At 38.3% G+C, this 26,178-nt stretch overlaps 1 protein-coding gene across 2 annotated transcripts in view; it reads left to right on the top strand.

Moving 5' to 3' along the window:
• Nucleotides 1-6,008: 6,008 nt before the first annotated feature.
• LOC136028103 (nucleolar protein 9-like) overlaps nucleotides 6,009-26,178 on the top strand; it is a 45,881-nt gene continuing 25,711 nt past the window's right edge. For both annotated transcript variants that reach the window (XM_065705729.1, XM_065705728.1), the window contains exons 1-3: nucleotides 6,009-6,152; nucleotides 16,977-17,188; nucleotides 19,575-19,816. In XM_065705729.1, the coding sequence (XP_065561801.1) occupies nucleotides 17,023-17,188; nucleotides 19,575-19,816 (408 nt within the window). In that variant the 5' untranslated portion in view covers nucleotides 6,009-6,152; nucleotides 16,977-17,022. The remainder of the gene's footprint in view (nucleotides 6,153-16,976; nucleotides 17,189-19,574; nucleotides 19,817-26,178) is intronic.

Genomic DNA, 26,178 nt, shown 5'->3' with positions numbered 1-26,178 from the left:
TCTATTAATATTTTGGATCAGTAGTAATGCTGATTTAGAGTCGGAGAGACAGAGTAGATTTTCAGATTCCATGTTATAATTTATAACTGCATCCAGGGCCAGGCGGATGGCACATAATTCAGCAGACAAGATAGAAGATCCCAATGGGGGAGGAGAATAAATGTTCAAATTCAGGGATGGGATACATGCTCCAGCTCTTTCCCTCTGGGCAGATCCCTCTGTATATATTTTTCTATAGTTTGGGTAAGCCTTTGAGATGTGTTGAGCCAAAATAGTCTGGATCTCGTAATTAGGAATCAAATCTTTACTAATAGAGATAAATTCTACTTGACAGCTTTGAGGACTCATTTCCCATGGGGGGGGACTCAGCAAAGGGATATGCATAAAGCGAATGTTGATTCCAGTTTGGGACCTCCAGTTGAAACTGATTCCATGATGAATGGGCATTGGGACAGGATGACTTCTCAGCAAAGGTATGTGCATATAGAGCATGCTTGGCTCCATAAGCCAGGATTTGCGAGAAATATTTTATCCTTAGACTAGATGCTCTTTCACTTAAGACACCAATCCCGACAGTATTTTCAACTTTGACAGAGGAGTATGCTTATGCACACCCAAAGCTATTCAATGTAGCAAACAAACCTGAGGATTTAAATGCCGATTTAATAGCGTTGAGTAAAGTAAAATATTAAAATTTGACATAAGTACGTACATGATCGATGAGCATTAACACTGAAGCAGTAACACAGAATTCAGCTGAAGCAGTTGAGTAGAATCATGGCAAAATTTTTGGCAGTGATGCTTATGAGCGGTATCCCCTGGTATTTTTTGCATTCAGCTTTATCCCCTTTGTTGTACAGGGGGATGATAGTTGAAAATCTCCAATCGTATGGAAAAATCTCCTGTGTCCAAATTTTCTTGAGCAGTTTTTCTAGGTTCAGTGCAAGAAACCTGGGGCTTGCCTTGTACGTTTCTGCTGGTATGGCGTCAATTCTCGGTGTGACATATGGACCAGCAACCCCCCTCCCAATTACAGAACTCAGAGCCAAATCCCTCTTTTGTTCACTTTAGAAAGTTTTAAAATAAGAATCTTTTAAACGTCTAAAGATTTTAAAGTTTAAATCCATCATCCCGTAGGATTCGTGCTTTTGGCACGAGTTTTACAGCAAGAAAAAATGATACTTTTTAAACTATCAAAATTGGATTCAAAAATGTAACTTTTGATTAAAGCCAATTAGAAACCAGATTTTTATTACTGGTTTGGTCAACGAACTAGAGGTGAAAATCCTCGTTGTAAAAATAAATCTTTTGCAAGAACGTTAGACCATATGTTGGAGAATAAAAAGAACAGTTGTATTGCAACATTTCTGAGGTCAATCTACCACGTTCTCAATTTCGAAATCCGGGTTGATTCTGGATACACAAGGTAGACCTGGAAACCAGGAGAGTATTCAGTAAAATTCTGTCTTTGATGCACAACATAAAGCTAACTCATATTGAAGTCATTTTATCTGAAGTTGTATATGAAGTAAGAAAATAAAGTTATTTTCAATAATTGTCTTTGTCTATGAGTCAAAGTATCAGGTACAGTTCCTATTGTCTGTAGGATCGTTCCCAAGGGAATCTGCACAACTCGGGGGACCTGAACATCAGGATAATGATTCTGTCTCCATGGTTATAGAGATTTGTCTATAGAACCCTCTCAGTCTATACCCCTTATTTACCCTGCTCCCATGTGCAAATTTGCACATCCCCTCAACTACACTTCATAAGAACCCCCCCCCCGTAACAGTGGAGCGGCCTTCAATAAAGACATTAAAGGAACTGCATGTGCCTGACAATATGACTGCCTACTACCATAGACAATATGATTATTTACAAATTATATTTGATTTTTAAGTGCAGTATAATTTTATTTTCTGCTTATGTGTTTTTTTTATGTGTGTACCCCATCTAAAAATAATTCGAATCTTCAATAGTTAAAATGAAATCCCAATAGAATTTAAAAAAACTAAATTTTTATATACCGTATACCGTCAATAATTCTTTAAAGAAAAATTGAACTAAAATAACAAATATGACTCAGGTACAAGATGAATTATTAAAAGCGCAACAAATTATTGCAACTTCGGTAGAAATTGCCAAATCATTACCTGAGTATGAAGGGGATACGGATGTGGATCAATTCAACATCCATTTAGGACAATTTGTGGAAATGACAAAAATTGACTTAAAAGTATTAAAAAACATGCTACTCTTAAGACTAAAAGGACAGGCATTGACGTTTTTAAAACAAATTGAAAATACCGTAGGAACAGAAGCCATCTCGACAATTAACTCAATAGAGTTATTGCAACAGGCTTTTCAGAAGAGATTCATCGACACTAGTTCATTGAACAAACTAAAACATGGAATAGTAACATTCCAACAGACCCAAAACGTCAGAGAGTATTTAAATAAAATTAGAATCGCAACAGAAGCGCGATACGGTCCAGGCGAAGGGGAATTATATGAAAAAGTAATACTAAATGCATTTAAACAGGGACTCAACCCACATTTATATCGTCTATTAATTGCCAAAAATATCGACGACTTAGAACTGGCAGCTCAGGAAATAGAAAGAGCCGTGGAAATAGATTCAATAGTCCTGCAGCATCAAAAATTTTCAATAAATGTAGTAGAAAGCAAAACAGCTATAAAATCAAGAGATCCCCCTCCGCGATTTTTCTCCAGAGAATCATCGCCGAAACCACTTCGAAATTAAATTTGAACCACAGCATCCCCAAGACAAGTACGCTTTGCCCCTATAATCAATTGCAATCACAACCCAATAACCAACCAATTAGGTGTTACACCTGCAACCGATTAGGCCATGTAACCAGGAATTGTTTTGTAAACAATAATTTTTGCCCTAATTTCAGAGGGACAAGTATCCATTTGTCCAGGGGGACAAATTATAGTGGGTACGCCATCAGAGGTAACCGGGGAAACACCTTTTTACCAAGAGATAATTCCAAAATTACAAATCAAAATTTCCAACTAAGTGCGAATCAGTATCGCGGAGGGTATCGCGGAAGGACAAACAAACCTAAAATGGTTGGAATAGAAACACAAGAGGTAGTTATATCAACCGACGGAACCAATATAACAACTCGATTGCAATTCATAATCAAGAAAACCAAAGTAGAACAAATGAGGGATTTGGTTCTGAGTTCTGTAAGGGGGAGGGGGGTTGCTGGTCCATATGTCACACCAGGGCTTTATCATTCTTCAGCTTCTCAATTGCTGCTAGAATTTCCTCTTCGTCAGGGCGCTCTATTTAACTCCTACGTATTGGTTAGTGAGCGTTGATGAAGGAGGTGGGGGGGGGGTTGGATCACTAGTAGATTTAGACCATGTGACGAAGGGTCCACTTAGGGATTTAGAGTTTTCTGGAAAAGGCACTTCCAACGGTCAACAATTTTGCCACGACTTGTTAGGATGTTACCGTATTCGTCTCTTACAGAGGCCAAGATCTTCAACCTCTTCCCAGTTGACTCGTTGAGCAGCTAGTACAGTTTCCTAGTATCAGACAGACTAGCTGCTTTTTGCATCTCCACTGCCATATTCTCCCAGTACTTCCTTCTGTATTTTCTTCCTGACTTGTGGCATAGCTTGCGTAGCTGATCGAATTCATCTGAGCGGCGTAATGGTAACAGACTTTTCTTTGTTACAAGTCGGATGGTATCTTCGGACATCCACCGTCTACTCTTTCGCTTTACTCTTCCAAGAATTTCAAAAGCTACCTCCTGTAGCGTATTTTAGAACTCCTGCCAATCTTCGTTAATCGACGACCCGCTCGAGTTCTTGTCCTCAAAGAGACTCATTTGAGTGTTCATGCTTGAGGGTGATGAAACGATTTGAAAGCTGAAGACGGAATTGTTCTACTACTGCCGGGTCCTTAAGACGGGCAACGTCAAATCTTTTTGGAGGTTCTTTCCGCTTACGAGCCACTAGCCTGATCTTCACAGATATTCTGACCAAGATGTCATCTGACCCGCACTTGGGACCTTTGTCTTTTCCCTTGTATTTTCCCGTAATGCATCTGATAGAAATTTTCAGATGGACATTTATTGTCGTAGAAACTTCGAAAAAGGCTCATTTGGTGGGAAATTTGAAGGGCTGGTGCCCTTTTTAACAGTCGAAAGCGATAGGAGAGCAACTGACCCCCCTTTTTGCTTGCCCATCCATTTCCAAAACACCTCTAACCAAAGTTTTGGGATAGCATTTTGTTCAGTGTAGTTGAAAGGTCTGGAAATTATGTTTTCGACATCCCCTATACCTTCTCAAGACCAGAGCATAATTTGCACTTTACTGAAAAAAATGGCTGTGGATTTTTAGTTTATTATACCTATACAGACATATATTCCTTATATTTTCAATAGATTTTAACTTATTAAAGTTACAAAATCAAAACTTTTTAAACGAAATTTGTATATTCAAATCATACAATAAATAACCGAGTCAATCTCAAAACGATCAAAAATTAACATGAGTAGGGTTTGCAACCCCATGCCTTCTAAAGATCAGAACATAATTTGTCCTTTACTGAAAACAAAATATATTTAAAATGTTTTCCCTTTGTTTTTACTTGTTTAAAATGTTTTTAATATATATATATGAAAGGGGAAGTCCTCCCCCTTTCACTCCAATTAAAGTGCGAGTATATGGTGCCCGTTTTAAGAGTAACAAGAAATTGAAGAGATTGGAGGGCAAGCAGTCTTTCTATCAAGCCTATTTATTTTTCAAATGCATCCAGTCAACACTTTGAGACAGCCATTTCGTTCAGCATATTAGAACGGTCCAGCAACTATGTCTTTAGGAATATTAAGCATGTCAAACCCCCACAATTATGCAATTGGCCTATTATGCTTTAAAGCTAAATGTTTCTTTAAAAATAAATCAAAATGAACTGTGTTAAAAGGTTGCCAATAAGACACCTCAGCAATATATCGAGAACGACTGGGATTATTAAGTTGAAACTTTGGGGGATACCTCCATTACTACTTCTGCTCTTATAGGTTAAGTTGATAAAAAGAGTGTAGGTGTATCCAGGTTGTCAAAGAGCCATAGATAAAATCTTTTAAGAATTATACTAAGCATTATTTTTCAGGTCAAATTCAGAAGCTATAAAATTAAATTCAAAAATACAGTTTGAGTTAGGGTGAAAAATTGTTAATAAAGTTTCTCCAGCATATAAATAGCTACCCATACCATGGATCCTTACAGAAGAAAACTGAAAAGATATACAATATTTTTTTTTCTATTAAAAAGACTACGTCAATAAAAGCGAGCAGAAATCAATTTAAAAAAATCACAAGACTACTTTTTCAGAGAAAAGTAAAGAGCTGTTTTAAGCCAAGAATGAGTCGAATAATCTTTCAAGCGTAAAACTACCACAAATCATTAGCAATGATTCAATGAAAAAGTAAATTATTACAATAATTTACATAAATATTACGAAGAGTAAATATTACAATAAGTAGCCGAATCAAACTTAAACAAGCAAAATTAATATGAGTAGTTTTGATTGCACCTCTACCATTTTATTACCAGAACACAATTTGAGCTTTACTGAAAACAAAATACGTTTGAAATGTTTTCAGCTTTCTTACTTTCATAAATAAGAATCATCAAAACCTTAACAAAAAATGTTAACAAAGAGAAAATAAACAATGAAACATTGAAGCATTTTGATTTTTAACACAGGAAACGCTATAGCGTTCGCTATGCTATAGCGCTGCTTCTCAGAAGGGTTTTTGGACAAAGCCCTTTTAAAAACGGAAACTTTGGAGGAACTACCTGGCTAGCATAAGAGAAATAAGTTTGAAATCTTGGCAAAATTTAAGCCTTGTACCTGTGAAGGATTACGGTGGAAAAATCTGCGAAGTATTTGTGGTCATGTCTTTGGATCATGAGACTTTTGAAGCACCTAGAGTCTAACGAAAAATTCCGCTGGATCCAAGCCTACGGATTTTCTATCGAAAACTTCCACCGTTCAAGGGGAAATAAAGAGGAATAGTGAAAACACTCATCTCCAAGCACTGGAATATTTCAAAATTTCTGAATGCTGCAGACCAACAAGACGGCAAGAGTCTGTAACCTCATAAAAGGTGAACTTATGCTATGTGAATAAAATGCTAGGATATTTTTGTTTCCCCAACACGTTCCTTTAAAAGCTATCTCAGGTCCCTACTACCCAAGGCTGCCACACACAAAAAATTCAACCTGCAGCCATGTAGCCTATTGCTTTTATAAACAAGAGCTTAGCCTACCAAATTATTCTTGTTTTTTTTAGTGATTTTGAGAACAAACTTTTCAGAAGTATTATCTATGCAAAAAGACGGAAAATACAAGACTGGAGTAAATGCTAATTACAACAATAACTTAGGCTACTTGGTAAATTTATACATATTCACAGGATATCAACTATTAAGCTTTTATAATATATATGTATATATATATATATATATATATATATATATATATATATATATATATATATATATATATATATATATATATATATATATATATATATATATAGTATAGTCTGTATATAGAGAAAAATTACTTAGTCAATCAATATATATATATAATTTTTTTAGCTAACTAGGTTGCTGAGTTGATGAAAGTTTTTGGTAAAATTCTAGTTAATTGACTTCTTGCTATCTCAGAAAGGGTTTAGGTTAGGAAAATGAAACTTTCAGGGATGGGTCTACAGGCTAAAGTATGTCCTGGGAAGGTATTTTAAAGTACCCACCTCCACTCCTTCTCCCTCTAGAGGGCCCTGAAATTTGCTACATGACAGGTCTATACCTATTGAAATATTGACAAAACAACATTTTACATTAATTTTCAGTAATTAGTTGCTTTTCTCTGCCTTTAGTTCTGAAAATGCAATTCCTGTTATTTGAGTAGAATTTTGAGCCATATCAATGTTTTTTTTTTAAATTTAGGAAATGTATTTTCATATCTTTAAAACCTTATAAAATAGAATTGAGCAAAGTTGTGAAGCTGAAAACAATTTTGTTGTAGCCTACTTCAATTAAGCAGAAGATCTATATTGCCAGGTTTCACTTTTATAACACACATATATTTAAAGGTCAGGGCCCTCCTGAGGGAGAAGGAGTGGAGGTAGTTACTTCTAAATACCTTCCCGGGACATACTTTAGTCTGTAGACTCATCCCTGAAAGTTTCATTTTCCTAACCTAAACCCTTTCCAAGATAGCAAGAAGTCAATTAACTAGAATTTTACCAAGTTTTTTTTTAGCCAACTGGATGACTAAGTTGATAGAAATATATATATATATATATATATATATATATATATATATATATATATATATATATATATATATACATATATATATATATATAGGAGACTTTAAATTTGCCAACCATTTGGCTATTAGATCTCATCTCTATATAATTTCAGCTTCAATTAGCCATATTGTCAGCTAATAACAGAATTATATAGGATACTAGCTGTTGGGGTGGCACTTTGCACCACCCCCAAGCCCCCCTGCATGCATAAGTTGTTACGTGCCATATTAGTTCTGCACCATTGTAGTTACGCGCCATTGTAGTTGTGTCCCTGTGTCTTGCATTGGCTTTCTAATCTTTCATTGTCTTGTGTGATAACTGGCCAGAATGTAGACATCCTGGTCCCCCTCTTTGGTCTTCCCTTCTCTGAGATGAGAAGTATGTAGTTAGTTTACATTGTCTGCCCTCAGGTATCTTGGGATGGCTATTTGCTTCCGTTTTATGACAGATCTGTTAAAATTGGGCCAATTCTTGATGGTAATTCCAGAATTATCCAACTTTTAGTCAAGGTCTTTATTATTGTTTGACTGCCCACTTTTAAAGTTTCGATCAGGGAGTTCATTACTTTGTCTTTTATTGTTTCAAGATGTATGTGGTTTAGGCTTTGGCTTTTTATGACTAAGTTTTGGAGGACAATTGGGCCAGAACTTCCATGTCTATCTGACTCCATGTCTATATCTGCAAGGTGCATGCAAGATAGGACAGGATAACTTCAAGGGTGGTCCACTAAAGTCTTGGCTTGGTCCACTTCACTGACTCTTTGGCCGCGTTAAGGCTGCAGCTTTTCATACTTTTATGTAATATAAAAATACTACATCTTCCTTCTCATAATAAAAAACAACATACTAAACTTCCAAAACACTTTAACTTCAAGGGTGGTCCACTAAAGTCTTGGCTTGGTCCACTTCACTGAGTCTTTGGCCACGTTAAGGCCGCAGCTTTTCATACTTCTTTCCACTTCACTCCTTTTACAGGTTTAGCTTCAGGGGTCTTCTTACTGTTCGACCATAGCGCGTGCGTAGCTGCAATGGTGTTTCGCTGGTACCCTGGGGCTGAGATACGGTGGCCATCTGGTTGGGGCTCGGGCTGGCCTGCTGACTGTCCTGCAGTAGCAATGGGGACATGAACAGGTCTGACTGTGAAGCTGAGGGTGGTGACTCAATAGCCGTTTCTGTTATTGGTGGTGCTGCTTCATCGCTTGTCTCACTGACTCGGCTCAAACCTTGCTGGCTTTGATGTGGACGGGCTGTGAGATGTTTACGGTTTCTCCTTAGCACGGAACCTTCATTGGTACGCACCAGGTAGGATCGTGGCTTTCCTGCATGGGATAGCACAACAGCCTGACTCCATGGTCCGTCGGGTGTCTTCTGTACGTAAACCACGTCTCCAGGGGTGAGTTGTTTCAGTGATCTAGCTGATTTGTCATGATACAGCTTTTGGCGTTTCTGCATTTCAGTTCTTCGTCGGGTGAACTGTGTGGTTGGAATGACTTTCTTCTTTAGGTGTTGTGAGGTGCACGGCAGAATGGATCTTAGCTGACGCGACATTAGGAGCTGGGCTGGTGACGCGAACCCGTCGACTGGTGTATTCCTATACTCTAGTATACCCAGAAAGGGGTCTTCTCCGTTTTCTGTCGCTTTCGTCATGATGTTTTTTGAGATTTGTACCGCCTTCTCGACCAGTCCGTTGGATTTTGGGTATCCTGGGCTGGACGTGGTTAGTGAGATTCCCCACGTCTTGGCAAAATCGGTGAATACTCTCGATGTTAACTGAGGTCCGTTGTCTGACATTAGTTGAGACGGTATGCCGTGTCGGGCGAAATGGGCCTTGAGTTTCGTGATGACTGCACTGGATGAGGTCGTCGGAAGCTTGTCGATTTTGAAAAAACGGCTGTGGTAGTCGACGGTTACCAAGAAACTGGCGCTTTTCCATTCGAAGAGATCGGTCGCAACCTTTTGCCACGGCAGCGTCTCGATGTTGTGGTTAATCATTGGTTCCTTTGAATTGCCTGGCATGTTGTTGGCGCATGTTTGGCACTTCGTTATGTACCGCTCGACGTCGGCGTTGAGTCCTGGCCAATATACCAGCATTCTGGCTCGTTGTTTCGTTTTCTCGATTCCGAGATAGGCTGCGTGTAACTGCTGCAGTGTAGCTCCCTGCATATTCTTGGGAATGATCAGCCTTTCTCCTTTGAGCAGGATGCCTTTTTTCGAAGGAGAGTTCATGCTGCAAGTTCCAGTATGCTAGAATGTTGGTTGGGCAGTCTTTTCTTGCACTCGGCCACCCCGCTTGGACCGTTTTGATCAGGGTACTCAGTTCTGAATCTTTTGTTGTTTCCTCCCGGATCTCTTCGAGCTTCTGGTCACTGGCAGGTAGGTTTCGTACAACTTGATGTACGTAGACATCTAGACTTTCTTCGAGTGTTGGATCCGCATCGCCCAGGTGTAGGCGGGATAGAGCATCGGCTACAGGAATTTCTGAGCCCGGTCGGAACTTCAGGCTAAGGTCATAAGGCTGGAGCTGGAGCATTAATCTCTGTACTCGGGGTGGGGCCTTGTGGATAGGGTTTGCCACCACTGTTTCGAGTGGGCGGTGGTCAGTAGTAACTTCGACATGCCGGCCATAGAGATAATGGTGGAAATGTTTGCAACCAAATACGATGGCGTACAGCTCTTTTTCTAGCTGGGAATATTTCTGCTCTGTTTTGCTGAGCGATCTCGATGCGTACGCTGTGACTTTCCCCTTCGAGACCAGGTGTGCACCAAGTCCGTGGCTAGAGGCATCAACTATGAGTTCCACGTTGTTACTCTTGTGATTGAAGAACGGGGTGTTGGATACTATGGAGCTCTTCAAGTCTTCTAGGATCTGTGTGTGTGTCTCTTCCCAGATGAACGGGTCTGCTTTAGTCAGGTCACGGAGTTTTTTGTTCTTTGTTGAGAGACTTGGTATGTACTTGGCTAAGTAATTGATCATCCCAAGAAGTGTTTGGAGTTCTTCTCGGCATGATGGGCTTGGCATGTTGTTTATGGCACGGATCTTATCGGGGTCTGGCTGCATTCCTTTGGAGTTTATGACGTGTCCGAAGTACTTTACTCGGGATACTGAGAACTCGCACTTCTCTTTGTTGAATCGGATGCCCTTGACAAGGATGCGTTCCAATATTGCTGCTAGGCGTTCGTCGTGTTCTTCTTGGGTGTCGCCATACACGATCATGTCGTCAATGATGATTTCGAATCCTTCTAGGCCTTCGAAAGCGTCTTCCATTCGCCGCTGAAATTCATCTTGGGCTGAGATGATTCCGAAGGGCATTTGCTTGAAACGGTATCTCCCATAGATCGTGCTGAATGTCATGAGATAAGAAGAGTCGTCAGACAGCAGAATGGACCAGTAACCGGATCGGGCATCAAGTTTGGTGAATACTTTGGCTCCGTGTAGCTTCGAGGTGACATCGTCCAGAGTGGGAATCGGGTAGTGCGGTCGCTTGATGGACTTAATTAGATCAACTGGATCTATGCACAGTCTTATGGAGCCGTCCTTCTTTTCTACCATTACCATTGAGTTAACCCATTCGGTTGGGGTCACTACTTTTTCTATGATACCTAGGCTTTCTAGGCGGCTGAGCTCTGTTTTGAGCTTATCCTGCATAGCGGCGGGGACTCGTCGGACTGGGTAGACGGTTGGCGTAGCGTTTTCCTTTAGGTGTATGTTGCATTCTCCGTCCAGCTTTCCAATTCTTCTGAATACTTCTTTGTACTTTTCCTTCAGGTGTGGTACTTGGGAGGTTGCTACGTCTATGTTTAGGACTAGCTTGATCAGGTCCAGGTTGAGGCTAGAACGGTAGCCAATGATTGGGGAGGATGAGGTCTCGACTACGTAGAACTGCTGCGTGCTGCTCACGTTGTGTTTGTACCTACAGGATTTTTCACAGACTCCTGTTACTGGGATCCGTGCTCCACAATAGCTTGTGAGGTGCTTATTGGTGGGTTTCATGGTGGGCTTTGGCGTGATGAGGTCAAAATACTTCTTTGGGATGATATTCACCTGGGCTCCTGTGTCGATCTTAAATTGTACAGGGAACTGGTTGTTGATAGTCAGTGGAATAACTGCTTCGTCTTTGTTCTTACTTTGCTCGATGGAGTAAAGGAAAACAATTTCGTCGCCGGGGTTTGTATCTGCGGCGTCTTCATCAACTGCAATGACTGTCTTACTTCGACAGACCCTGGCAAAGTGGTTGGTCTTTTTGCATATGGAGCAGGTTTTCCCCTTTGCAGGACAGATGTGTGAGGGGGAGTATGTTCCGCCACAGAAGTAGCATGCTTTACTCTTGGAGCCACTTGCTTCTGTTTGTTTGTTTCTACCACTGTTCCGGTTTTGGTAGCGGAATATAGCGTCGATCTCTTGTTTGATGGGGGCTGGCCTCGTTCCGTTGAATGTCTTGAGTTGAGCCTGGGTCGCTTCGTGGCTTCTGCACATAAAGGTTGCTTTATCCAGTGTGAGTTCATCACCTTCAGCCAAGAGCTTTTCACGCACATTTTGGTTTTGGATTCCACATACAATTCGGTCCCGAACCATTTCATCTGGGTCTGAGTAGGAGCATGGTTTCACTAATGTCCTTAGATCTGTGATGTATTTTTCCACAGTCTCTGTGTCGTTTTGGTCTCGCTTCTGGAACAGGTATCGTGCAAAAACTGTGTTCTTCTGAGGTGAAGCATATGCTTTGAATTTAGCGTGGTAAGGTTCAATTTTATGCAGCTCTTCAGGCGCGACGTTGAAGGTGTTGAATATTTCCCGACCTTTTGCTCCAGCCCAGATGAGTAGGTAGGCACACTGTACTTTTTCTGTTTTGCCTGAAAGTGGCCCTGCAAACATCAGCTTAGCGTGTTCTTCGAAACGGTCCCATTCCTCTGAAAGGGAGTTGACCTCCCAGTTTATTGATGGCTGAAGGACGTCCATTGTTATTCAGATCCCACTTCTGACACCATGTAATGTCGTCTATTGAATAGGTTTATTGACCCAGGCTACCTACAAAAAACATAACATGAAACTTCCATACAACGTAATATAAAAATACTACAGATGATGTAGGACTCAGTAGTATATATCTCAACAATATATCTGGCAAAGACAGGGTTTATGCTTTGCTGAATTTGGTTATCAAGCCTGACTGTGTATACCTTTGGCTTATTTTGTTCTGTGTAAGTTCAGATCAGTATACAAGCATTGAGCTATGTTTGAATTTCCACTTAGTAGAGCAGAGAACATAGCTCACACTGTCTTCTGAATTTCCTTCATTCTGATTTGAGATTGGGGCTTGACCAACTGATTGATGGGGCTGGTGTGCCATCTATGTTGAGTTCTCGACCTCTGTTTCTAACACCATGCAATGAACTCTGTTATGCTCAAGTCAACTCAATAGGTAAATATATCACACCAAAGCACCTAGAATGTTGAAATAAACATAATCAGAGTAATCTGTCTATATTAGTTAAATCTGTTCTTTGCTAAAATGGGTTTCTGCATTCTTGATTTGATTAAATGGAGTTTTGCGTGGGTGATAGTAGACCTTGTAGAATCGTTTTCAGAGACACCGCTATAGTTTTGCCTCTGATAAAGGTTTTTGGACAAAGCCCTTCTAAAAATGAAAGCTTTGAAGCACCTAACTGGCTTGCATAAGAAAACAAAGTATCAAATCTTGGCAAATTTAAACCTTTGAGATTGGGGCTTATCCAACTGATTGTTTGGGCTGGTGTGCTATCTATGTTTAAGTCTTGACCTCTGGTTCTGACACCATGCAATGAACTCCACGTTGCACTCATTTCAATTCATTAGGTAAATTTGTCAGACCTAAGCACCCAAAATATAGAAATAAACATAATCACTCTGTTTCAGTTACATCTATATTTCTTTGTTAAAATAGGTTTCTGCATTCTTGATTTGACTAAATCCAGTTTTGCATGGATGATAATAGACTTTGTAGAATTGTTTATATAAGTATTATCAGAGTAAATACAAGAATTGATTTGATAAATCCAGTTTTGCATGGGTGATAATAGACCTTGTAGAATTGTTGATATAAATGTTGTTTGAGATGTTATAAATATGTGAATAACAAGAGAAGAAAACATGATAATCTTATAATAGAAAAATTAATAATATTATGAAATAAGAGTCTTACTGTTTTTGTTTTTTTTAATTGCCATTAAGACAACTATTGTGGTATAATATAAAAGAACATGAAATAAGGAATTCGATGGTGCTGGTTATGTATATGCTGGACTAACAATGCTTCTTGACTACTGAGGTCCTTGTACCAGCTCTGCAGTGTGTTGTTACAGTTGAGTTTGAACTCTGGATCCTAAACTACCCAGCTAAGATCAAACCCATTGTGCCACCACAAGACATTAGTCTTGCTCTTTTTGTTTTATGGTGTTTCTATCAGAAGACTCTCTCATCCAGTGGTAACTTTCTTAACATTGTTTTGGGTCTGCTTTTCTTTGACTCTTGGTTTTAAAAACAGAATTCTAATGACTTGACCTGGTTTTTAAGCCATGTCGGAATTTTCTGTTTTTTCAAATTTAATACATTTTTTGAATTCTTTATAAATTATGACTTAGCAAAATTATAAGGTTCGAAATATGGTAAAATCCAAGATGAGGGTTTTATGTCAATCTTGGAAAGTAGTTGAAGAAGGTATAAAACTTACGAATGAATTCTTAGCTTCAACTATTTTCTGGGAATGAATCTTTAAGCACTTACCTCCAAATAGCTATTTCCTTTTCAAATGATGGAGTCAATAAAAAAGAGACTGAAAACCCAAAATACAGGTAAAACATCTTATGTTGGAGTTTAGATAGGTATATGCACCCCTAACCAGGGGCACAGCTAAGGGGGGTGGGGTGGCTCCTCCCAAAAAGTTCCAAGACCTTGGCATGCAGTGCTGATGCCTTAGGATTTTGGGTATCCTTGTCATCTTAATTTAGATATGTATTTGCATTTGTTGACAGACTGGATGATTTTGTTAGCACATTCTTTATATACCTGCCAAAACTCAAAACCCTAGCTTCGCCTCTGCTTGTACTTAGGTATAGGTACTTGCCATATATAAAGCTTTTAATCCCTAGAAAAAAGGAAAGGGTAGAAATAAAAGCTTGATAACGCCCTCCCAGGATGTATTTTATGCCCTGGATTTATTCCTGAAAGTTCCATTCACATAGCTCAGCTATTTTCTGAGATATCAAGAAGCCCCATGATTATAACTTCACCCAAAATGCTTTCCATGCTTTGTTGGACCTCACGTGTACTGTAGATCTATTTCTCAAATTTCCATTTTGCAACGCGAAGTTTGTGTGTATTTATAAAAGGTCAATGCCTTTTGGAAGGGAAAAGGATCGTGGTTGATCCAGAAGACCTTTCTTGGCCAAATTAGCTCTGAAAATATTCTTCAAAGTTTCATTCACCTGACTGAAGTACTTTCCAAGTTATCAATTACACAATTCTCTCCTTTCCAGCCCTACCTTATCTCCTGCCCACTCTACCACCCAAAATGAAATTTAACAAATACCATTCTAAAGATAGTTTTAATTTCTGTTCAAATAATTCACAAGTTCCACTGCCTTAATGCTTGTTGGCAGCATATTCTTTACAGTGAAACCCATGTGTTTCATTAAAAATGAAGGCGAAATACCATGATATAAGTCAACATTTATTTATCTCTATGTCAAGTTCCTTTTTTATGCATTTCTAAATCAAATTTCTAAAAAAACATTTGTGGTTAAACATTCTTCTTTTGAAAAATAGCACATGGAGCCTAAAACAGCCTTCTTTCAGCTTCATACAAAAATTTGGATGCATTTGGGAAAAGAGGCTGTTTGTGTGTGTGTTGGAGGGGATGGTCCCCCGCTCACTTTTAACTTATAAAAAGGTAACTAGAAATTTCAATTTCCAGTGTAGTGAGCCACCTTTGAAGTTTACACTACCACCCCTTATATAGAAACCTTATGCACCCCGGGACATAAGTGTAAACACTGGTTCCTGGGCTTTGGAGGTTTGTTTTGACCCTGGATTTTTGTTATATGATATTTGAACTATTTAAAAAAAATGGCTGTCTAAAAATTGTATCGGATGGGTTTGAGGGATAAAGGGCGTAGGGGGGGGGGGCTATTTGTCCTTGGATGTCTTATGACTCTTAAAAAGTGCACCAGAACTTTTAATTTCCAATCAAATGAGCCCTCTGAAGTTTATACGACCATTATTTCCATAAGAACCATATATGCCCTCAGGGCATAACTTACAACGTCTGCCCTCGGGCCCTGGGGGTTTCGTCGACGCCGGAGTGTTTGTTATCCGACTTTTCAACTATTTTAACAAAACGGGTATTTCGAATTTCTTCATCCGATGTATTTCGGGTAAAAAAGGGGCGTGGGGGGGCTAGTTCACCTCAAAATTCCAGTTCAAATCAAATTCCAGTCAAATGAGCCCTCTCTGAAGTTTATATGAGTATCTATACCATAAGAACCATATATGCCCACAGGGCATAGCTTAAAATGCCTGCCCCGGCCCTGGGGGGCTGTGTCGACACCCAAGTTTGTATCTCATCTTCGAACTATTATTAACAGAATGACTATCACAAAATTTTTATCTGATGCATTTGGGGAAAAAGGGCGTTGGAGGGCTAGTTGCACTTTGATCACTTTTGACTCAAGGACACTAGAACTTCTGGTTTCCAGTCGAATGAGCCCCCTCCGAAGTTTATACGACCATCATTTCCATATGAAGAGCCTCTGGGAAAAAGAAAAAATAAGTGATAATAATAATAAAACATTGGAGCCGTATGGCCTTTACTATAGGCAATGCTTAATTAAAACTTAGGACTCCTTGTAACGAGTTATATTTAAGCATGATATCCGTATCACCACAACAGTCTTGTTCAAAGTCTATCAACTTTGGTTAAGTTACCTAAACTGAATTAATCTTCTTTAAATTCGTGTTAGGGTCCTCACTTTAGCTCTGCTGTTACATACCTGACTAAACGTTCAGGAAATAAACAAAAACCCAAGCGCAGACTTACCGTTGAATTTATTTCACAACGGACCGAGGTAGATTTTGAGATAGGAAACCAATAAATGAAATAAGCTCATATTTATTTTTAGATGATTTAAAATCTTCTACTGCATTTTTATGTTGTAATTTTCAAATATACTCTTTATTTTTTTTTTTCTTATCAATAAATGTTTTGTTGTTTTTTTTTATCATATCTTGACAGTCACTTTATAATATTGTTTGTCCAGGACTCTCTACTTCGTGTCCACATTTTCAGTTTTGTTATAATAAAGTCCATGTCTTGTGACAATATTATTCATGCTTATGCTTTTGTGAGGAACGCATTTTGAATGTAGATGTCATTTTTTGTATTGTTTTTAACTCTTCTTCATTACTTTTTTACAGATGACAAAGGGTTTTGGACGTGTTCCTGAAATATTTGGATTTTTTCTGTGTTTCAGTATTTTCTTCAGTTTATCACTTTACTGCCTAAAATAAAAAAAGCTCTCATTATAGAAAAAATATAGTTATTCTAAATTAAATTATTATACGTTTCATTTTCTTATTTAAGGGAATTGAAAATTAACAGACGATTTCATCTCCTTTAAATTCCAACTATGGAAAGGAAATATAAAAAGAAAAAGTCATTTCTCTCCCGTGCCAAGAAGTTTGGATCAAAAGGACTTTATGGTAAAGGAAAGAATATTGATGAAGAAACATACCATTATTACGTCCAAGTAATGAAACGCCTAAATGAAAATTTTGAACAAGAAGATGAAAAAGGTTCGATTACTTTCATATTTGTTCCTTCACTTCTAAGTTATGTTAGTTCTAGCATATTTTAGCATCCTTTTGTTTTATATTTGCAATGAAATATTTTGTTGTTGTCTGATCTGTAACTTGGAGCTGTTACTATTGCAAGCAATGCAGTACTGCATTGCTTGCTTGAAAACCTGTCACCGTAGTCATTGAGTGACATCGATGTGTTTCTCAGCTCAAATGTTTGCTGCTCTTTGGAAATGACAAAAATGTAAAAGGATTTATGCCAGCAATTAGGTCAAAGCCAAAACAAGAGCATATGAGTAGTGATCTAGATAGTATTTTTATGGGCCCAATACCCCTTTAATTAAATGTAAGTAGCCTCTCGCTTGTCAAGGACATTCCCTAAGGCACTTTTGAGGTTCAATAAACTCTTAAGGAACCGATTTTTCTGGCCTTGAGTGTTAGTTGTGCAATAATTTAACCCTAAGGCACTCATGAGGATCAATGAAATCTTAAACAATCGATGTCTCTAGCCTTGAATGTTAGTTGCGCAATCATTTAACTCTAAGTACAATGAACTCTAGAGGATCAATGAACTCTAGCACCATCGATTTCTCTGGCCTTGAATGCTAGTTATGCAATGGTTTAATCCTAAAGCATCTTGAGGATTAATGGACTTGAGGCACAATTATTTTTTCAACAATTTCATGTTGATTAACTAGTTTTGCAAACTGTAATTGCTTCCAGTTGTGCGTGGTCTTTTTTTTGCTCGCCATGTTAATTGCGCAATTGATTTATCTAGCCTTGAGTTACTTGTAGGTTATTGCCTAAGGTACTTGGAGGAGAAATAAAATCTGAACAAAACTGAACATGGTGATTCTAATGGTGTGCTGGAAGACCAATGAAATCTGAACAAACCCGCTGACGGTGATTTCCTAAGGCGCACTTGAGGAACAATGAACTCTGAACAAACATGGACAAGGTGGTTCTACCTTTTTTGATTCTGTTGCGAAACATGTTACATAATGATCTAAAATGACTGCTAACTAGTTTCTGATGATTTCAGAAATATTTGACTTCTATAAGATTTGAACTGGAGACTCCTAAGGACGAATGAATGACGCTCTAGTCAACAAAACTATCAAGTCTATGTTGCCAAATTGTTTTTAGAAATACATTGACAAAAAACCTTACATGTTACCTTATGAATTAACAATTAAATGAAATGAGTAGTATCCTATTAATACTTCCGACCACTCCCATAGGTACTACTCCTTTCTTCCTTAGTGTTTAAGATCACGAAGAAGGGTTAACGGCGATTTGTCAAGTGCTGCTATCCACCTAACAAAAGTCATTGATGGCGATATTCTGAATTTATGAATTATTTGTCTGGCGTAGGAATCGAACGTGAGACCCCAGATTTACTATGATAAAAGAACGATGCGTTACTCAACTGAAATAACCAGCCAGTGATTATGTGATGTTCTTAGAAACATATTTTAAGCGACAGATTTCATGTTAACGAATGTTGCCTCCTCCTATGAGCCAGTTTGTACGGGGATTTGAGGGAACTAATGGCCCTCCTCGTACCTCCCCACCCTGAGTTTTGAACCCTTCATGAGCATCCCTCACAACGTTTTTGACCCCCAACTCTTTTGTTCTCACCCTCAACTTTCACCAAACTTTTTTGTCCCTTCCCCCTAATCCCCCCCACCAATCGGTTCTGAATTGTCCCAAAGAAGAGAAATAAAGCTAAATTTCAGTTCTGAATTTTTCAATAGAAGAGGAAAACAGTATAACTTCTGTTCTTGATATTTTAAGAAGAGAAAAAAGTCACACTATTTTCTACAAGAAGAGAAATGTTCAGCTTCTGTTCTTTCATTCGGTCACGTGTCTACTGCTGCCATTTATTCATTTACGGTCATAGATGGCAATATTCTCACGCCATGTATTCCACTATTGTTATAGTTGGCAACAGCTAGGTCCGTTTGGCTTCAGTAAGCGTGCCCGTACGCTAAGTGAGGGTAGTACTGAGTGTAGTAAAAAAAAAAACATCGCCATTTATGACTGTAAATGAATAGATCACAGCAGTAGAGATGTGACCGAATGAAAACACAGAAGTTGAAAATCTCTCTTCTTGGTGAAAATTCAGAACTTATGTGACTTCTTTCTCTTCTGTGACAATTCTTTGATAAAAGTAATCCGTTATGTTTTGAACTGACTTTTTAAATCTATAACCAGAAGTAGAAGACGTTTTAAATGAAGACTAGCTTAACTTGGATTGTTAATACCACTTCCAATAATCCTCGTATTGAATAGTTACCTTCAGAATTTAACTAAACATGTCCTTTTTTTCTAAACGCTGATAGAAATACTATATATTTTTAACAATTAATTTAATATTAAGAAATGTTCGCAAGTAATGTCTTCAGTCAAACAGCTGGATCGGAACTGGAATTAGTTTGTAATCAACTTGTTTCAAGAGTGTTGGAGAAAATCCTTCCGTTTGCTTCATCTGAAGTTTTTGAAAACTTCGCCAATGCCTTAAACTCAGATCTGAGGATTGTTTGCACTGACCCATTTGCAAGCCACGTTCTTGAGAAGAAGATGAAATTGGCCAATGACTGCATGAATAATGCTCAAACCAAGGTGAGAACCCTATTCATTACAGTATGACTAAACACAGGAGGGGGGGGGGGCAAATTCTGCACAGTTTACTTGAATATATTCCCCCCCCCCCAAAAAAAAGAAGAAAAATGACAGAAAACAGGTTCAAGGGCCTGCTACACAGAAAAACCAGAAAATGATTGCCCAGCACCATTCTTTTTTGTGTTTTAGCCGCTCCTCCTAGGGGGTATCCTCTAATGACCCCTCCCAGTAAAGCTAATACCTTTTTGTGTCTGTCTAGCATCAGAGACATATGCAAGAATGTCTTTTGGGCTTAGAAAGAAGCAAATTCGTTAAAATGTGATTTTTGCTGAGGTTCGATGAATTAATTGGGGAAATCGTAAAAATCAACAGTGGTTTTGGCGGGATCTTCAAGCTCTTGTCCCTCTCACCTTGTATATTTGTTTTTCTTAAGATTTTAGTTTATGTTTGGAGATCTGGAGCCCAGTAAAGCAAGCTACGCCCAATTTTCGCCCAGTAGAGGCAAGCTACTGTCTATAATGTCGAACTATTCCTGAACGGTTTGTTGAGACTAAGTCATGACGCGTTGGGAGTTGCGGTTGAAATTAATTTTACGATTCTAAACTCAACTTAGCCACAAAACCTCTACCCGTGAAGCTACTTATTCTATTGATTATAGTTTATTCTAGGTGATCTCTGTTGAAAGTAGGTGATATTATTTCCTCTGAAATTATTGAATAAAATTTATCACTTAAATTATAAGAAAAAAAATAAGAAGACCGAGTAAAAAAAACTTTCTTGCTGAATTTCTAGAAATTGCATTCGCACTTGGTTCACCCTTGGGTCTTGAAGATGTGTTAAAAGTTTTATCACATAGGATAGTGTCATATTTTGTATCTGTCAATAGCACATGACTTTACCACAACGTATTATCCACATATAATCCAACGTATTTATCCACAACGTATCACAAAACAAAATCATACGAGATGAACACATTTAAATAGAATGTACAGAGGATCTGAGCTTTTACTTTGTTTAGACTAACGATTGACGTGCAGATCTATTAACAGAGTCGACTCTAGGTTACTATTTTTCAAGTTAGATCTCGTTCCAATCACTTTTTGTTGATCTATCACTTCCAATTTGTTGGCTGCATAGAAAGAACTAGTATGAGCAGACTATGCATGAATAATGTGGAAATTTCGGTGCACACCTTAAGAAGTCACATTTTTATCGAAAACGTGTAAGAGTGTTCCACGGGTGAGGTAGGTGTGTTTTTTGTGCTGTAGGAAGTGTTAGCGTCCATCAGAGACAAGCGAAGCGTGAAATGGCTTATGCCAGTCGTCAGATTAATGCTTGTTTTTCAAAAACTCAAGCCACTTTGCTTCGTTTATGCTGACTAAGGATTGTTTTAAAATATTTCAAAATATGAGGCAACCATTTCGCATGAATAAATCCTTTTTTGTTGAAAGAAGGATATGTCCTCTTTTTTACTTGCGAAAGAATAAACTGTCTGAGATTGCTTGCTCTCTGTGCCCTTTTCTCCGGTACAGGAATTCTAACTTGCGTACAAAGCAAAGATTTACTATCATGGAATGTGCGAATTTTTCTTTTCCGCTCTTTCCATTTTTGCCATTTTGCCCAGGAGAAATGTTAATTATGGGTTCGGTTTTATGGAAAACTTAAAGAAATTTAAAAAGTAAATGCCGAAGATACGGATCTTAAGAGCAGTTGCAGTCCTATTCGTGTGTTCGGAGCTATAGCGCTAATGAAAACGAATTTTAACTTCGTTGCATGGGTAGTAACTTTGAAACTCAGAAATGGCTAACGATCGGTATTCAACGGTCTCATCAGAAACATGTCTAATACTAAGATCTTTGTGTAATTGAATAATGGATTAACTGAACTTGTAGTTATTATTGATGCTTTCCCTACAAACTAACTAACGAAAATGATAAGCCTTTTTGAAATCGGAATCTTGTCAGGATGCAGACATCAAGGTGAAATCGGAGATAGACCTGGATTTGGGAAAAATTTTAGCATTGCTCCATCCCGAATAATTAGTCTGGGCATAGTAGTCGAATTTAGAAGTTCAAGTATAAAAAATATATATTTACGGAGGAAATGTGTCTGATTTACACTGAAGTTGGTAGTTTAAGGCTTATGAAGTCACTAATTACACATTTGAGTCTGAAATTACTATTTAAGCGTCTTCAGATAAGAGCAGTGTGTATCACACTTATTTGACATATAGATTACAATTTTTGACAAAGTTTATGGAAGAAAATTTATGGAGTTGCTGATTGTAAATCTGGGCTAAAATTCAGCCCACAGATTCAGCCAGACAGATTTACCATACAGTAAGTAAATGTTTCAAAAAAATTGTGATTTCCGGCAAAGTTGGTATTTAAGGGTTTTTATGGCACTTGGTATTAACCAAGTGACATATAGCAATCGCCAATTCTGTCGGTCTGTCGGTCCCGGTTTCGCTACTTTAGGCACTTCCAGGTAAGCTAGGACGATGAAATTTGGCAGACGTATCAGGGACGGGACCAGCTTAAATTAGAAATAGTTGTTTTCCCGATTTGACTATCTGGGGGGGGGAGTGGGGGGCCGGTTTATTCCGAAAAATTAGAAAAAATGAAGTATTTTTAACTTATGAATGGGTGATGGGATCTTAATGAAATTTGATGTTTTGAATGATATTGTGTCTCAGAGCTCTTGTTTTAAATCCCGACCGGATCTTATGACATTGGGGGGGAGTTGGAGGAGGGAAACCTAAAATCTTGGAAAACACTTAGAGTGGAGGGATCGGGATGAAACTTGATGGGAAAAATAAGCACAAGTCCCAGATACATGATTGACATAATCGGAATGGATCCGCTCTCTTTGGGGTAGTTGGGGGGGGGGGGGTAATTCTGAAAAATTAGAAAAAATGAGGTATTTTTAACCTACGAACAGGTGATCGGATCTCAATGAAATTTGATGTTTAGAAGGATATCGTGTCTTAGAGCTCTTATTTTAAATCCCGACCGGATCTGGTGACATTTGGGGGGGAGTTGGGAGGGGGAAACCTAAAACTTGGAAAACACTTAGAGTGGAGGGATCGGGATGAAACTTGGTGGAAAAAATAAACACGAGTGCTAGATTCATGATTGACATAAACGGAACGGATCCGCTCTCTTTGGGATAGTTGGGGGGGGGGGGTATTTCTGAAAAATTAGAAAAAATGAGGTATTTTTAACTTACGAACAGGTGATCGGATCTCAATGAAATTTGATATTATAAGGATATCGTTGCTCAGAGCTCTTATTTTAAACCCGAACAGATCTGGTGACATTGGGGGGGGGGAGTTGGGAGGGGGAATCCTATAACTTGAACAACACTTAGAGTGGAGGGATCGGGATGAAACTTGGTGGAAAAAATAATCACGAGTCCTAGATACATGATTGACATAACCGGAAAGGATCGGCTCTCTTTGGGGTAGTTGAGGGAGGGGTTAATTCTGAAAAATTAGAAAAAATGAGGTATTTTTAACTTACGAACAGGTTATCGGATCTCAATGAAATTTAATATTGAGAAGGATATCATGTCTCAAAGCTCTCATTTTAAATCCTGACTGGATCTGGTGACGTTGGCGGAAGTTTGGGGTGGGGAACCTAAAATCATGGAAAACGCTTAGATTGGAGGGATCGGGATGAAACTTGGTGGGACAATAAGCAGAAGTCTTACATACATGATTTACATGGTTTGAACGGATCCGATCTATTGGGGGGGGGGTTAATTCTGAAAAATAAGAAAAAATACGTATTTTTAACTTAAGAAGGAGTGATCGGATCTTCATGAAACTTCATATTTAGAAGGACCTCGTAACTCATATCTCTTATTTTAAATCTCAACCGGATCAAGCGTAATTGGGGGGGGGGGCAGTTGGGGGGACCGGAAATCTTAGAAAATACTTAAAGCGGTGAGATCAGGATGAAACTGGATGGGAAGAATAAAAACCTGTCTAAGACACTTGACTGACATAACCGGACCGGATCTGCTCTCTTTGGTGGAATTGGAGGCGGGGGGGGGGGGGTAATTTTGAAAACTGAGGTATTTGTAACTTACGAAAGGGTGACCAGATCTTAATGAAATTTGATATTTAGAAGGATCCTGTGCTTTAAAGTTCTTATTTTAAATTCCGACCAGATCTTTTGACGTTGGGGGAGTTGGAGGGGGAAACTGGAATTCTTGGAAAACGTGAAAGTTGGGGTGTTTTTATCTTACAAATATATGATCGGATCTTAATGAAATTTGATTTTTAGAAAGAATTCATGTCTATGAACTCTTATTTCAAATCCTGACCAGATCGTTTGACATTGGGGGAGTTGGATGGGGAAATCTTGGAAAAACACTTGGAGTGTAGGAATCGGGATGAAGCTTGGTGGATAGAATAAACAAATGTCCTTGATACGTGATTTACAGAATTGTACTGGATTCGCTCTCTTTGGGGGAGTTGGGGGGAGGGGTTCAGTGATTTGGTGAGTTTGGTGCTTCTGGACGTGCTAGGACGATGAAAATTGATAAGCGTGTCAGGAAGCTGCACAGTTTGACTTGGTAAAGTCGTTTTCCCAGATTTGACCATCTGGGGGGCTAAAGGGAGAGGAAAAATTAGAAAAAATTAGGTATTTATAACTTACGAGTGGGTGATCGGATCTTAATGAATTTTGATATTTAGAAGGACAGCGTGACTTAGAGCTCTTATTTTAAATCCTGACCGGCATTAAGCCTCTTATTTTCCTTTTTAAATCAATCTATTGATTCATAGAATTTTGTTAGAGCTCATACCATATGATCTCTTGGCTCTTAGCTCTTCTCGCCTCGTCACAAGTGCCATATGAGCTCTTAGCTCTTGTTAAAGCTACTAACTATAAATGTGATGCTGAAATAGCAATTTGGCTCTCTTGAAATAATGCACAGTATGTAGCGTAAACGTTTGTCGAACTCCTGTCAGTTCTGTCACATTTTGTATAAAAGTAGTTCTAAATTGGAATTATACTATTAATGATTATAAATCTATGGCTAAGATTGTAATGTAGAAGTCGACGAGTAAGATGCGGCAAGTATATATTTCTTAAATGTTGTCTAGTTTTCACCAAAGTCGGAATCGAAGGATTTTAGAAGTCACTTGCTATCATATGGTGCTGGATCTAGAATTTGGGTGTCTTAACAAATAGCTTTTAATTTATACCAGCGTTTGTAAAATGGACTGCTGAAACTGGTGATCAAATTTAAGGGGCTAGCATTGCAACATAGAATTTCAAGAGTAAAACAAGGGAAGTACATGTTTCGCAAATGGTGTATGGTTTCCACTAAATTTGGTAGCTAAAGGTCTTCGAAATCACAAATTGTGAATGTGAGCCGAGATTGCAGTATGACGGTCCTTAAACAAAGCGCTGTGTGTAACAGGGATTTATAATTGAAGTTTGCTTCAATTATAAATCCCTGTTTGGAGGATTATATTAATATAATATAATTATATTATTCAATTTGAATAATTCAATTGATAATAATTTGAAGCTATTACAATTTATTTTAATTCTTTTCACTTACACTTCATTTTAACTAAGAACTCAGAAAAATAAAAAGAAAGAAAAAAAATCATTTCACGCATCAAAAATCGTTCTTCAAAATGCAATAACTGAAAGGTTTATAGAAGCTAATCTTTCCTGTTGTGGAAACCATGTTTCTCATGCAGTATATCGAACTCTTTCAGTACTAGCTGGTGTGGCAGAACTGCTCAAGCTTTTCTATGTTTAAGAAAGCTATATATATATAATTCCCTACTATTTGGTCATCAAAATCCCTTCATAAAATTATTAAACAGTCTAATTTAAAATGGCATTAAAGCCTTTCCTTCTATCCCTTCTTTTTAATTCTTTAATTCTAATTGGAAACGAAAATGTTTTGCCCATTTTAGGGTCTCGCAAATCGATTCAACTCATTTTCTGTCAGAATTTTTTTCCTCTTTAGTTTGGCTGGCACTGTAAGTAGTCTTCCTTTCAGAGAAAAACAAATTGGGATGCATCGTTGATGTTGCGAATCAATAAAACAGAGTCGTATCCATAACTTTCGTCTTCATTCAGCTTCATTTGTTTCTAACTACATATCTTTTACGTCTAAGGCCATGCGAGAAAATAGAGTTTGTTGTTCAGTTTCAGGCGTTACATATCCTAAAAGCTAATCTTCAAGGTGTTTTCTTTTTCATTGGGACCTACCTGGTCCTGCCTACATGCCCTGTGAGCTAATATTCTGTCAGAGACAAAAAAAAGTTTTGGCCCGTTCTTGGGCGATCAAAATCCCATTTAACCAAACTCCGATTTTTTCTGCTTAGG

This window comes from Artemia franciscana, chromosome 6 (assembly GCF_032884065.1).
Source record: "Artemia franciscana chromosome 6, ASM3288406v1, whole genome shotgun sequence".
Classification (NCBI taxonomy): Eukaryota; Metazoa; Arthropoda; class Branchiopoda; order Anostraca; family Artemiidae; genus Artemia; species Artemia franciscana.
The sequence above is the reverse complement of the archived record's forward strand: the minus strand, read 5'-3'. Positions and strand labels throughout refer to the sequence as shown.